Source organism: Anastrepha ludens, chromosome 4 (genome assembly GCF_028408465.1).
Source record: "Anastrepha ludens isolate Willacy chromosome 4, idAnaLude1.1, whole genome shotgun sequence".
Lineage (NCBI taxonomy): Eukaryota > Metazoa > Arthropoda > Insecta > Diptera > Tephritidae > Anastrepha > Anastrepha ludens.
Window position 1 is genome coordinate 40,550,212 of NC_071500.1, and position 14,530 is coordinate 40,564,741.

General features: G+C 38.5%; 1 protein-coding gene across 1 annotated transcript; it reads right to left on the reverse strand.

Moving 5' to 3' along the window:
* Window positions 1–214: 214 nt before the first annotated feature.
* Window positions 215–1,088, reverse strand: LOC128861545 (tigger transposable element-derived protein 6-like). Its single transcript, XM_054099744.1, has 2 exons — window positions 890–1,088; window positions 215–749 (listed from the first exon to the last, which is right to left on the reverse strand). The coding sequence occupies exons 1-2, from the start codon at window positions 938–940 to the stop codon at window positions 255–257; spliced, it is 546 nt and encodes a 181-aa protein (XP_053955719.1). The 5' UTR covers window positions 941–1,088; the 3' UTR covers window positions 215–254.
* Window positions 1,089–14,530: the final 13,442 nt, after the last annotated feature.

The following is a 14,530-nucleotide window of genomic DNA, read 5'->3' on the forward strand; positions in this document are numbered from 1 at the left end:
TACAATAGTTGAAACTGTTCGGCGCCGCCGCGACTGTTCAGCGCTATGGCAACTAGAATGATGGCCGCTACGCCTGCGTCTATGACTGCATTTTGTTCTTGTAGTCGCTAGGCATAGAATTTTAGCTTTGAACGACATACGCATTTTGAGGAATAAAGCGAATGCCCTGTGTGTGCGGTTGTATGTACATGCATATGTGTATACAGTGAAATTCCTTATAACCGGACACTCACCGTCGCAGTGTTTTTGTCCGGCTATGGGAGATGTCCGCTTATAAGGGATGAAGTCACAAAATATATACCACACAAAGAAATTTTTGGAAGTAAAGAATATTTGCATTCCTTAGTATTAACCGCCCACGCATTTTTCCGATTTAAGAGCGAGGGTTTTGTCAGGTAAGGCACGAAAAAAAGCCCACTTTCGTCTGCGTTGTAAATGTCTTGAGGCTTGTAACCGGTCAACAGAGATGGCAGTTTTGTCCTAAACTGTTCGACACCATCCTGGTTTACATCTGCAGCTTCACCATATACGCATTTGAAAGCAACATTATTCCTTATTCGCCATTTGTTTAACCATCCATCTGAAGCATTAAAATTAGGTACACCCAGTTTGCCTGCAATTTCCATTGCCTTTGCTTTCAAAATGGGACCAGAAATCGGAATGTTTTGACTTCTAGCCTTAGCGAAACAATTAAAACACATCTTGACTATTTCAGAGCCGCCTTCAGAGCCGTTTTGCCAATATTGAACCTTTCAAAGCAAAAGAAACGTGTACCTACTATTAAATTTTTGGGCTCATTATACTTTACCTTTTTTGCAATTCCACGTACTGATAATTTATCTTTTTCGACAACATTAATAATTTCCATTTTTTCTTTAATAGAAAGTACCTTCTTTTTCGGCGCCATATTATTACGAACTTTGAACGCAACCATTCGCATGCAACTGACTTAACAAACTGAATTAAAAACTACTCTTAATTTAAAACACAGGGTTTGAATGTGTGCATACATTTTAAAAGGGGAATCACCTATTTCATTTTTATAATGAACAACAAAGCTTGCTTGTGATATTTTTGAATTTTGTCCGTTTATGAGAAATTTTTTTACGAAAATGGTTTGAAATACTTTGTCCGCGTCCGGTTATTAGAGTGTCCGTTTATTAGGATGATATTTGTATGAAAAAATGAATGAAAAACCAGTGTGCCCAAAATTTGTCCGGTTATTGGAGCTGTCCGGTTATAAGGACTGTCCGTAATGGGGAATTTCACTGTATTAATAAGCATTGTTTTGCTTGAATTCAATATTTATATTTGCATATGCCATCTTCCTGTGTGCCTGGTAATGAAAATGTAATGAAGCGTTTTGTATACAGAATTTTTTGATTTGATCGATTGATTGATATATAGATATAGTTAGGGATCAAGTGTGCATAAACATACGCACATGCACATGTCGACGCATATGCAGAAGAAGTTGTTTTAGCATTTGCAGGAATAGGATCATTCGAATATTTACTCCCTAATTATTGCATGAAATATGATAAGACGATGCTCGTGAGGTAGGCCATGTTGCTTCAGTGCATACATATGCGTGCAACACTAACTATATTTATTAAAGATGCAATAGAACTTAGTTGTCCCATATATGTATGTATGAAAATACGTTCCTTTGAAGTTTTCTTTTATTTATTTTAAATTTTCAAAGTTTTGTACTACCTATAAAATGCATACATATATGAATTATTCCCTGTAATATACATACATATGTAAATTGAAAAAAATTTCGTTTGGCAAAGGAACAAAAAATGCATATTCAAATGCACATAAATATGATAAGGCAATGCGTCGTGAGATAGGTCATTGTTGCTGCAGTGGGTGTGCAGATACATTTGTAACACTATAAGAATTGAAGATGCAATTGAACTTTTCCACAAATATAACTAACAAAATATATGTACATATACATATATTCATCAATATACCAATATGCTCTTTGAATTCTTGTCTAAAATTAATTTCGACTCGAAAAATTAGTAAAAATTTTCATGAAATTTACTAAAACGCACACAACAAAATGTGTGCATTAAAGTTACTTTGATTTTAAATCTTGGATTTTAAATCTTTATTTGGTTGTATTTGTTTGAAAATATAAATTGAATAAATTTTCGCTTATCAAGGGAACATAAAAATGCACAAGCAAATGCCTTGCAAAATGCCGTGGGCATTTGTCAATTTGATTTCATACAGAAACCAAAAATTGAGCAGAGCCAATGTACTTGTACATAATTCACTGTAATCAGGTCTGTTAAGAACTTCCCCGGCTTCGAGTTGAGCGAGGTGAAATAGTGTTCGCGGTTTCACTTCATTTTTGACAATTCACACTATTCGTAGCTCGTGAGAATTCTCTATATTTAACGTTCTCTGCTTCTGACCTGTAAGGATGGCTGACTGTGACTGTCTTATTCATCATTGTCCAAATTTACATTTCAGTTATGAATTCATTTTAGAAGATATGTACATGTTTAGATAAATGAGAGTAACTACGATAATAAACTAAGATAATAAATTAGCTACATCGCAGGGATGTATTATGGATGATAACTACTTGAATGGGTCATTGGATTTATGACCTGACACGTGGAATGGCTGACTGTGTCGAAAGCCTTCTTCAGGTCCAACTACTAGGACAGTCCTCTCACAGGGGCGGTTTTCATTAAGCCCGCGGCTTATCTGGGCGTTTATGGCGGTGAGTGCAGTGGTGGTGCTATGCACTCGTCGGAAGCCGTGCTGATGTGGGGCTAGAGCAAGGTGTTTCGTGAAGAGTGGTAGTAGGAGGGCTTCAAGTGTCTTCACTACTGATTCCCCTTGGTTGGCAGGTTTCCCATACGAGTATTTCAGTAGTGCTCTCCCTGCTTTCCACTTGTCAGGGATAATGCGAGTGGCCAAGGACAGATTGAAAACCCTTGTGAGAAATCCTACTCCCAATGGTCCCAGGTGCTTCAGCTTCAGCGCGTTTAGTCCGTCAGGGCCAATGGCTTTTGATGTTTTAGATTTATTGATGGCCCCTGAACCTCATCACCGGAGAAAACAAGTGGCGCACTGTCGTTCGTCAGTTTTTGCAGCCTTCTGGTAGCAGTGATGGTAAATGATTTTTTGAAAAATCCCTACACAGCCCAAACAAATTCCCTACTTTTCCCTACGCTTCAAAAAATTTTCCCTACAAAATTCCCTACATATTTTTCTCCTGTGTTTACACTATAATGAGGAACTTGCAATTGAATTAATTGCTTAAGTTTTGGGCTTGGTGCTGTTTTGACACTTTATAAGACACTTTAATAAGAATTTTTATTATTATATAAATACACATATTTATTATATTATAAACACATTTATAAAGAAAAATTCAAAAAGACTAAAAATTAGACTTTTTCATTACATTCAGTTCTGTTTAAAACAAGACAGAGTTTCTATTTGTTCAGAATCCGGCGCGATTACTTTTAAGATTGGGATTAAATGGTTCACCACTTGGAGCACGACATTATGCTCAGCGAAGAACATGCTAAGTCTTATTTCGAAATTTCTGGAACCATTTGGTTTACTCGGCTTTTTCTTAAAAATAAACTATTTATTTTAGGTGTCTTTTTTATTGTCTTCATAGTTTTAGTAGTTTTTAGTACGTTTTTGCTTCGGCGTGCTTCTGCAAATCAGAATTGCCGCAGTTCAAAACTTTGTCGCACTCAGCGCATTTGCTTGGGAAAGGATCGTTAGCCACAGCTTTCAACCCGCTACTAAAATTGTCGTCGTCAAGCCACTTGTTATTGAACTTTTGTTTCCGATACTTGAATTTTTCTCCTGGTGTTCCTCAGAAGAGTCAGTCGAAGAGGAGGAGCTCATTTCTGTAAAATATATAAATTTTAAATATAAAATAAAAAAAGCTAAAACTAAAATAATTGCACACTTAATTCAAAAGGGAAAAGCCCAGGAAACGCGCGACAACTAACAATTTTCACGCGAAGAAAAAATCGGGTTAGCGTTAACGAAGAAAAAATGGCAATGTTGCCGTATTAACGCTTTAAAAGTATGCTGCCATAAGGAAAAAATACTGGCATGAAATCTTACTGTGGCTTTTTATTTTAAATGAACTTTTTAAATTTTTCCCGCCATTTTTAAATTTTTTCTGTCCTTTTTGAAAATTCCCTACATTTACAGAATTTAAAAAAATCTGTCCTTCTTTTTCGACAAAAATCCCTACATGTAGGGAATTTTCCCTACATTTACCATCACTGTCTGGTAGCACGACGCTTGGTTCTGTCGGCCGGAGGATGCAGTATAAAAAGTCAGCTAAAATAGCTCACGCATCTCTCCGGGTCCGACGAAGTGCAACCGTTGAAGGTGATAGCCATCTTGTCGTTGTGCTTCGTCGGGTTCGACAGGGACCTAACGGTGGACCAGAGCTTACTCACCCCAGAGGTGAGGTTACAGGTCTTCAAGTGCTCAACCCATTTAGTCCGCTTGTGTTGATCTGCCAGTTGCCGGATCTCCAAATTGAGATCCTTTATGCGGGGATCCCCGGGATCGACCTGGCGTAGGTGGTCACGCTCGTTTGCCAAGCTGGCTGCTTCGGCTGGGAAATGAGGACGAATGTCCTTGAACCTTTCAGCTGGAATGAAGCGAGCCGCAGCAGCTGTGAGCACCTTGCGGAATGCGCGTTCGCCTGCGCGCACATCGGTGGGGATGGGAAGAGCGGCGAAGGTGTCTTCAGTGAATTCCGTGAAGCCGGTCCAATTAGCTTTTTTAAAGTTAAAATAGGACCGGAGGTTCGCGGAAACAAAGTTGGCAGGTCTCTCAATCGAGACGATAATGGGTAAGTGGTCTGATGCAAGCGATAGCATAGGTCGCCACGTTATGCTATTTATCAGACCCGCGCTAGTTTTGCTCACCACCCTGGTGGGAGCGTCGTCGTTCACAATGCTGAATGTCGAATCGTCTACTCGTATCTGCTCTGCCAATTGCTGTCCCCTACGATAGTTTGGCAGGCTTGAATGCCAAAGATCGTGATGCGCATTGAAGTCACCTACAACCAATCGGTTTTCGCCTCTGATGAGCGCACCTATATCAGGGTGATATCCTGCCGGGCAGCAGGTGACAGGGGGTATATAAACATTAAATATTTCGAGCCCGGAATCGCCTGTCCGGACAGTTATGCCTTGACATTCTAAGTTGCTGTTCCTGCAGTCGATGCCTTCATCAATGAGACGATACTGCACTGTGTGGTGGACTATAAACGCTAGGCCACCACGATTGTCTCGCTCGCGATCGTGTCTGTGCGTACAGCTTGGTTTCCTGGACCGCAGCTATTTTGGTACTGTGTCGGCTCATGAAGTCAACTATCTCGTCGACCTTGCTCGTGAGTCCGTTGCAGTTGAATTGCAGAAGCTTGAAACTTCTAGGTATGGTCGTTGTAACTCGAGGGGTGACGGACGCGTGGGGTTGCCTACGTTGGGCCTGCTGTGCGATCCGCTGTAGTTGTTGCGGCCTGATGATGGTGGGCGGCCGCGCCACGGAGGGCGGTAGCGGGTGTAGAGCTCTGCAGCAGGGGGCAACGTAGTCAGTTGTCCACTCACAGGTGGTGCGCAGGCCGGACCATCTCCGAAAATGGCACCAGCCATTGCAAGAATTGCATTTGACTGATACCAGATTCCGAGGTATTACGGTCTGACACAGGGAACAGACTGTGCGGGGGACCAAGAGCTGCTGGTTTGTCACCGCACTGGGGTTGGAGCAGAAGGGAAGGGGATGAGTTAAGTCGGGGGAGTTGTGTTGCTCCGATAGGCTCCTTACCGTGGAGGTGTGGGTTGTAGTGGCGGTTGGTAGTGCCGGCCTATCAGGGGGAGTAGTAGCCGTGGAGGCATCAGACGCCTGCTGGCGGGAGCAACGCGCGTCCACATACCGTGTGGACCACTCCCTATGAGTCTTAAGGCCTGAACAGGTCTTAAAGTGGCTCCACCCGTTGCACTTATTGCATCTAACCGAGACGGAGTTCGGGTGGAGCCGCTTATGGCAGACGCAGCAATAGAATACTTCTGGCCCAGGGTTGGACTTAATTGCAGCCCTGAGGAGAAGCATTTGGAGCAAGGTTGCTGCAAGGAGTTGCTCCTGTGACGTAAGGGGTGGGGTGATATGCTGTTCACTAGACAGGGCTCGTTTACTGGGGCGGAATCCCTTGGTCGGGAAAAACCCGATCATTCCGGTAACGTAGAACCGACTGCCATGGGAATGGCGGTTAATCTTCACCGATGGTTCCAAAGCGAATTACACTTCCTTTGCTGTCGTGAAAGAAAATGGAGAGCCTATATCGTATGGACTACTACTTCCGTGTTGTTCAATTTTCACCGCTGAAGCAACAGCAGTTCTCTACGCCATGCAGTATTCTTCAAAATCGAAGGGAAAATATACATCATATGCACAGACAGCATGTCCTGTTTTCAGGCCATAAAGAACTATAATAACTCCAATCACATTATTGGAACCATAAGAAATATCCTGATTTCTCACCCTCATAAAATCAGAATCATGTGGGTACCAGGGCACTCATGCATCAACGGCAATACAATCGCTGATAATACTGCCAAGGATATGAGCATTACTCCTACTATCACAGCAAGTCTTATACATATGTAAAAATGATATTTATCGACTTATAAAGCAGCATTGGCAAACCAAACTAGTAGCTGACAGGTTTCACTATATCCACCATTACTCCAGGATTAATCCTAATCGTACTAAACCAACTTATCTATCATCCCTCCCATCTAACTATACTACGCCATATACTCGCCTACGCATTGGTCACAGTGTAATTACTAATGCATATCTACTGCAAGGGAGGCAACCAAGCCTGTGCCCATTTTGTAATACTCCAGCCAGTATCACTATCGCTACTAATTAACCCTTCCGATTCCAACATTTCGAAAATCTATAAATTTCTGAAGGACTCTGATCTTCTACGACGTACATATATGTATGTATATACCTACGACGTTTATTTTTGTCAATTCTATTGTTATTTAAGCTTTTAAAAAATAAAGAAGAAAGACTAAAAGAATCGTGGCCGCTGCGACTGCGTCTACGAATGTATTTTGTTTTTGTAGTCGCTAAGCTTAGATTTTGGGTTAGGACGACATACGCAAGTTAATAGTAGGTATACACTCACTGTATTCATGATAGCGTATCACATTCCATAGAAATTAAGTAGTAAACAGAAATAACAATGAGGCGATAAGTTAATCCTTGATAACGCATCACATTCATTGTTATGAAGACATTATAAATAGATCTATTCTTTACGAAATCGACAGTCAGGATACAACCGCTTTGTAGAATATGACTCAATGTAGACTTTTGATACGAATAAAAAATATATTTTTATTAATACATTAAAGGTACATATTTAATTCGCATATTGAGGCATGAAGAGAGTGCGCTGTTTTTGTTGTGTTCTAGAACATTTTGGGATGAGTGGTGGCAAAGCGGCCATCGCGTTGCGCTTGCTGCTGCTTTTGCGTCTAGGAATATCCACTGGCGGTAGACAAAAGTACACGGAAGGAAGAAGGGAGCGCTGTGCTCGCGCATATATGCATGTATGTATATATGAACGTGCATGGGTGTAGTTACATATGAATACAATTATTTTGTAGGAAGTTGTGAAGGCAATTAGGTATGTGTATATGTATGCATGCTAGGACTTAAAGTGGGTATATAATATACAACACACCTACACAGGCCTTGAAGCAGAATTGTTTTTGCATTTTTTAGGAAGAAATTCGTTCACTAGTGCGTATGTACATACATATGTATGTATATTTGATTTCTGGTTGGAATTTGATGTGCTGTGACAAGTGAATAAATACATAAGTCAAGGTCATTTGGGCATACATGGATATGTACGTATGAAAGGAAGATGTTGTTGTTGCGCTTGTGCAATATTGTTTCCATATACAAATGTACATGCACATATACATATGTAATTTGCCGTCGAATACATAAACTATAAATTGAAATACAACATAAAATAAGTGTTGATTTATAGAGGTGTAAAAGTAACGAAAAAAAGCAAACCCGCATATGTTCGTTACTATAACGATGAGTACTCGTTACTTTCGTATCGTTACGTTACTCGTTACTTTTGATACCTTATCCATAACGCATTGAATCGAATATGCGGTATCGGTATGGTGCGTACAGTGTGACGTTGCGATGTCACAAATGAAGAATTGGCAGATTATTTATTGACAATAACATTTAAAAAACAAAAATCTTTCATTCCTGAACTGAAATTAAACATTAAATAAAAAAATATTTCAGACAAAACAAAAAATTTTTTTGATAAACTAAATTATTAATATATTAATATAAATAAAATTATTGCAAGAATCTTTGGTTCATATTTAAAAATAAAGTTTTTTCCATTCTCTTTGGCTGAATAGAGCTGCGCTTCTCGCTTAATATTTGGCCCGATTTCGAAAAAGTCCTTTCAGATGGTACAGAAGAAGCCATAACTGATAAATATTTATCAGCCAAGTTCGAGAGCTCCGGGTATAGAATTGCCCGTGCTTGCCACCATTTCAAAGGGCACTCATTTCGAGATATAATTCTTTCCTCTAAATATTGCCTCATAGTTATAATACTGCTGCTAACTACAGAGTTTGAAGCTGACACTGACGTCGCCACAGCGTCAAAATCTTTCCAAATTGAATCGTTATCAGCGTCAGTGTTGCTAGTAGTTACAGCTAACGTTGATTCAGGTTCTAGAGATTGCTGATGAAAGTTGAACTCGTTTTGCAGCTCAGTTTTCAATGCATCTTTCGTAGACTCATAACTTGATAAATCAAACCTAAATGCCAGCTTCTTAAAACGCGGGTCTAATAGTGCTGCTTTAGATAACACAGGGTGCCTGTGACAATTCTTAAACCTACTTTTATATTCCGTTAATATTTTATTTGCCAGTTTCTTTCCTGTATCTGTTATTATATTCGTAGTTAAACTGACCAAAATTCTGGTCATACTTTCTGTCAAAGCCAGGACCATTGAAACAGTCACCTTTTTTTCTGAAGACATTTCTTCAGTGAGTTCTTTGAATGACTTCAGAATTTTTATTATTTCTGGCAGTGTCTGCCATTCGCCTTCTGAAAGATTTTCTAATGGATTGTGTAAGATTCCGAGAGACGCTTCTAAAGTTTCTTGAAGTGAATAAATCCTCTCAATCATATCTAGGGTACTGTTCCATCTGGTCACTACGTCCATTTTAAGCTTTAATGGTTTTTGATTAGGCCTCAGTTGCTCCTGCATGGCAATTAGTTTTTTGGTAGCTATTGGACTCTTGTGGAAATGTTCCACAATAGCTTTTATTTTTTTTATCAGCTCCCCGAGTCCACATTCCTGGAGTCCTGCACGCACGATTAAATTAAGAGTATGAGCAAAACACGGTAAATGCTCATAATTTGTCAATCAAATGCTCAAAGTAATTAATAAGATCTTTAAAACCCGCGTCTTCAACTACAGAAAAAGGCTGAATGTCTTTAACTATCATTTTAAAAATTAAATCATGAATTTTTTTTTCTCTTACTACACTTATTGGACGTTTAATAAAGGCATTTAAATTAGTCTGCTTCGAATTGCTTTCATTTGTTTTAATCACAAGATTAGTTTCAGGATTAGACTCTGCGCTTGTTGAAGTTGGTGGTATAGGACCTTCCAGGCCTAGCGCATTTGACTCGGAACACAGAATGATGGTTTCATATGTTGGTCGGTGTTTCTTCATGAGATGCCTTTTTCAAATTTGTAGTAGATCCACCTTTCACGGAATACAACGAATTGCAAAGATCACATTTTACCTTATCGTCTTTAGCTTCCGTGAAAAAACCCCATAGTTTACTCCTTTTCTTATCCATTGTACCAGTAAAATTATGCTCTAAAATAATAACAATAATAAGTGTAAACAATATTTTCTTACGTTCTTCCAATTTCAAACTTTGTCTACGTACACAAAACTTGAAGCACCAAAAGCACTGAAAAACTTTTACGGACGATTAACTTCCAAATTTTAATATATTTTGGTACTATAAAAACAAACAAACATCAGTCTTTGTAACGAGTCTTTTTAAATTCACCGAATGAGCGCATGCGCAAACAAACGTACATCAGCAAACGTTTTTATACACGTATAAACTTAATTAACTGAACTGAATTCATACTACAAAAAATGCGAGTAACGGAATATATTCGTGAGTAACGTTTCGTTACTCGGTACTAGAGAGCGCACCCGTTACTCAGTACCGAATACATACGGTTTGCTTCAGCTTTATTGATTTATCTTAAACCATTATTTTAACATGCACATAGATACATATGTATTATATTTGGTAGTGTTATATACTTTCATTCAGTAAATACATAATATGTACATTCATTTGCGCATGTATTGAAAAAAAGTCATGAATTACTTTTCAGAAAATGTATTAAAACTTATCACCGTCGCACGTTAGATATCCACAGCTTTGTATCACAACGCACTGCACCTCTGTATAGTATATCCCTGCCACATGTGTGACTTGGCATCAATTACCGGCGGCAAACATTTTTTTTTCTCACTTAAATTTTTGTTTTTATGTAATACAAATAAAATTGTGTAGTAAATTTTATGTATGCGCTTAGCATTTCAAAAGTAACAAAATAATAAAAAAAATAAGCAGTCGCAAGAATAAACGCACCGCGTATTTTTCCTTGCCACGTGTTAGACTCGACATCAATTCCCGGCGCCAATTTTTTTTTCATTTATTATTTTCCTTTATTTTTTTTTTAATGTAATCGAAAACAAATTGCGTAATAAATTTTACGTACTCGCTTATTATTTCAAAAATACGGAAATAGTAAAAAATTAATAGGTTTAATGTCGAGGTGAGGAATGTGTTGTGTGTTGAGGTGAAAGATGTGTGGTGATTTCAATCTTTGTGTGGGCAAAACTCAGTGTGGTGTCTATAAAGTCGGTGTTCTAAAATCCCTTACTACAAATCTTTCAAATCACAACTGTAGTAAAAATAGTTAACAGTAACATTTGCGCCTTCTCATTGTATAACACAGTCGCAGCGGCCACGATTCTTTTAGTCGCGACGGCGCTGAACAATTTAGAATGTTATATGGTACAAAAACAAAAAATTCATTCATAAGTTCGAGCTCATATTTCTAAGAGCAAAATACTTTCATTCATAAAAAGAGCCGCCCATATGCCAATTTTCTCGACCATTCAAAAATAATCAATATTGGAGTATTTCGCGTAGAATTCAAATTATTTGCCAATATTTGGTAAATCTTGAATTTTTGTCATGTCAGTGGCCGCGGCTCCATATATATGTATGCACCCTTATACCTTCTGCTCAAATATGAACGAGACGTTATCAATAAAACGGTCCGCGGATGACATATGGCAAAAATAAATTTTTTGTTTTTTGGTAGGACTGTTATAAGCTTACATGGCAAATTTCAGCGTGATATGTCACATAGTTTGTTTTCTGTGCTACTGTAAACAAGTCAAGCTCGAGTGTGTTCTTCGAATTTAACGATGGAAATTCAAGTTGAACAAAGAATTTGTTTGAAATTTTGTTATTCCAACAAAATTTCGGCTCAGACGCCTTAAAAATGTTGCAGACAACCTATGGGGACTCTGTTCTATCGCGTGCACGTGTTTTCCAGTGGTACAAATCGTTCAAAGAGGGCCGTACATCGGTTGAAAACTTAACTCATGAACGTCGTCCAGCAACATCAGTAAACGACGAAAACATCGGAAAAGTAAAGGAAATTGTGCTTGAAAATCGCACAAACCGCAAAATCGGTTAACGCTGAATATTGTTTAGACGTTTTAAAGCGTTTGCGCGAGAACATTCGTCTTAAAAGGAAGGAATTGTGGGACAACAAGTCATGGTTCTTGCATCACGATAATGCATCAGCTCACACATCACGTCTTGTTCGCAATTATTTGAACAAAAATAATGTTAATATCGTTCCGCAAGCACCGTATTCGCCTGATATGGCTCCATGTGACTTTTTCCTGTTTCCCAAGCTCAAGTTACCGCTCCGTGGAAAACATTTTGAGACAATTGAAGTCATAAAAGAGAATTCGAAGAACACACTCGAGCTTGACTTGTTTACAGTAGCACAGAAAACAAACTATGTGACATATCACGTTGAAATTTGCCATGTAAGCTTATAACAGTCCTACCAAAAAACAAAAAAAATTATTTTTGCCATATGTCATCCGCGGACCGTTTTATTGATTACGTCTCGTTCATATTTGAGCAGAATTTATGTATGTAAATATGTCTTCCAACTGCTCGACAGCCACTGCTGCTGTGAGTCAAGTGTTCACAAAAGCTACAGTAAGAGGCACAAAAAAACAACAAGTAGTACATATGTATGTATATGAAACAGTTCTGGCCCGGACATTTCGATACTAGGGAAAATTTCGAATCCATTATTTTTGGTTCTCTCATGGTATATAAATACTAAATTATTATATTCCTTTACGTACTTACATTTGTGGTTCTCCAATTGATAAAAAGTGCACAAAAGCATATGCATATTAGCAGCAAAGAAATAAACTTCCTCTAAAATAAGAGTGCGGCTTTTTTGTAGGCTGCTGTGCAGACATTCAGCCTTCGCATGAAGCACAAAGTGTCAAACATTTAATATTGAAGGAATTACTGAAGCTTCTGTGAGTTGTATTGATGTGCAGTACTGTTCATAACAATAGAGACCGATGTCTCAAATTTTTTAACCAACCTATTTCAATCAATATGTACTTTTTGTTTCAAAGCTTTAACACATATTTTTCGACTTTAATATAAGTATTCATATACCAAATAATAACGTTACACTTCATACAAAAGGTTTAAAAAGGTGTCTAAGTATATTATGGGGCAATTTTGTTTACGCTTCACAATTAATAATTTTCGGCACAATGCTGTGCCTTTGAATGCGGGCGGATTCCTTTTTAGCATTTTTAGCGAGTCGTGTGCGAACAACCGCATATGTATTGTACATATACCGTATTTTCCTGAAGGGTAAGGAGTAGGCGTGGACTATTGTCTAATTTCGGCTGAAGATAGAAAAGGGAAAGAAAATGATGACCATCAGGTACCAATCAGCTGAGGAAACAACACCACCTTGATTAGCCAAAAAAAAAAAAAAAATTTGCGGTTGGCAGCTATCAATTCAATCAAAACAAATAATACACTTTTGCAAAGAAAACGGAAAAATTACATTTATTTGCCGACTCCGAACGGCAATTGGCAAAAATACACCGCTATTAGAAAAAACGTTTTCTATTATTCTATGTTCATGCCCGGAAATTCGAACCTGCGCATTCCCAAATGATAGTTGCGCTCCAGCCCATTCAGCTATGTGCGTCGGTTGAGAAAAACAAGTACAGCTCAGTCAATTTAAAAATGTATAAAAACAAACTTTCAATATAGAATTTGCAAAGCAAGAAAATTAAACTAAGTAGATTTTACTTACTCAATAAATGTTCGTATTTCACTCTATCTAAGTTGAAATAGAATAATATTGAAAGATTCTTCTTTATACCTACATTATACTGATTTAGTGATCTATAATTATTATATAAAGAGGAGTGTTCGTTTGTATTTCTCGGGTACCCTCTGGAACCGCTGAACCCTTTCTAAAAATTTCTTCACTTATACAAAGCGGCTGCCGTAGAGTTGGTACCATTCGGAATTTCACTCCGTGAAACACCAAAATGAAGAAAAAGTAGTTTCTAATACCGGACGCCCCTCGGCAGGCAATGGGGAATCTCCGAGTGTATTTCTCCCATGAAAAAGCTCTTGATAAAAAGCCTTGTTTATACTACAATATGGGGATCAAACAAAACCTATTTAAAAAAATCATTGGAAAAATTCTTTGAGGGTTTCCACCTTTTTTCAGACACTTAATTTGAGTTCGCTTTCAAATAGTTCAAGAATTAAAGAGCGCTATACAATATGGTTATCATCTAACAGGATATTTGGATTTCATATAATTTTTTCATTCTGTCCTCAAGTGTAGGAAAGCTAATTAGGTGGCAACGAGAATAGTAAGAAAGTAGGTAGGTGAAATGGTTGAATGGCATCCCCAAGTGAAATGAATCCCCAAGTAGCATTAAGGCGCTGTTTTGATATCGTTATGAGACCTCCAATAGGCAGATATTTACAGCCCACCAGAGTTGTTGATGTAACGGAGAATATTGATGGGTTTTAGATTGGCGCACTGTACCAGGCTGTCGAAGAAAGGAGGACCCAGTGACCATAATCGTCTGCCAAACCTGGACATCTACAGAGAAAGTGATCAACAGTATCCTTCTCTGAAAGGTCCCCACAGCTTCTGAAATGGGGGTTAAATAGTGAACCTAGCTTTTCCTCTGAAAGGTCCCCACAGCTACCGCAATAGGAGTTAAATGGTGAACCCAGCTTTTCCGCGTGTG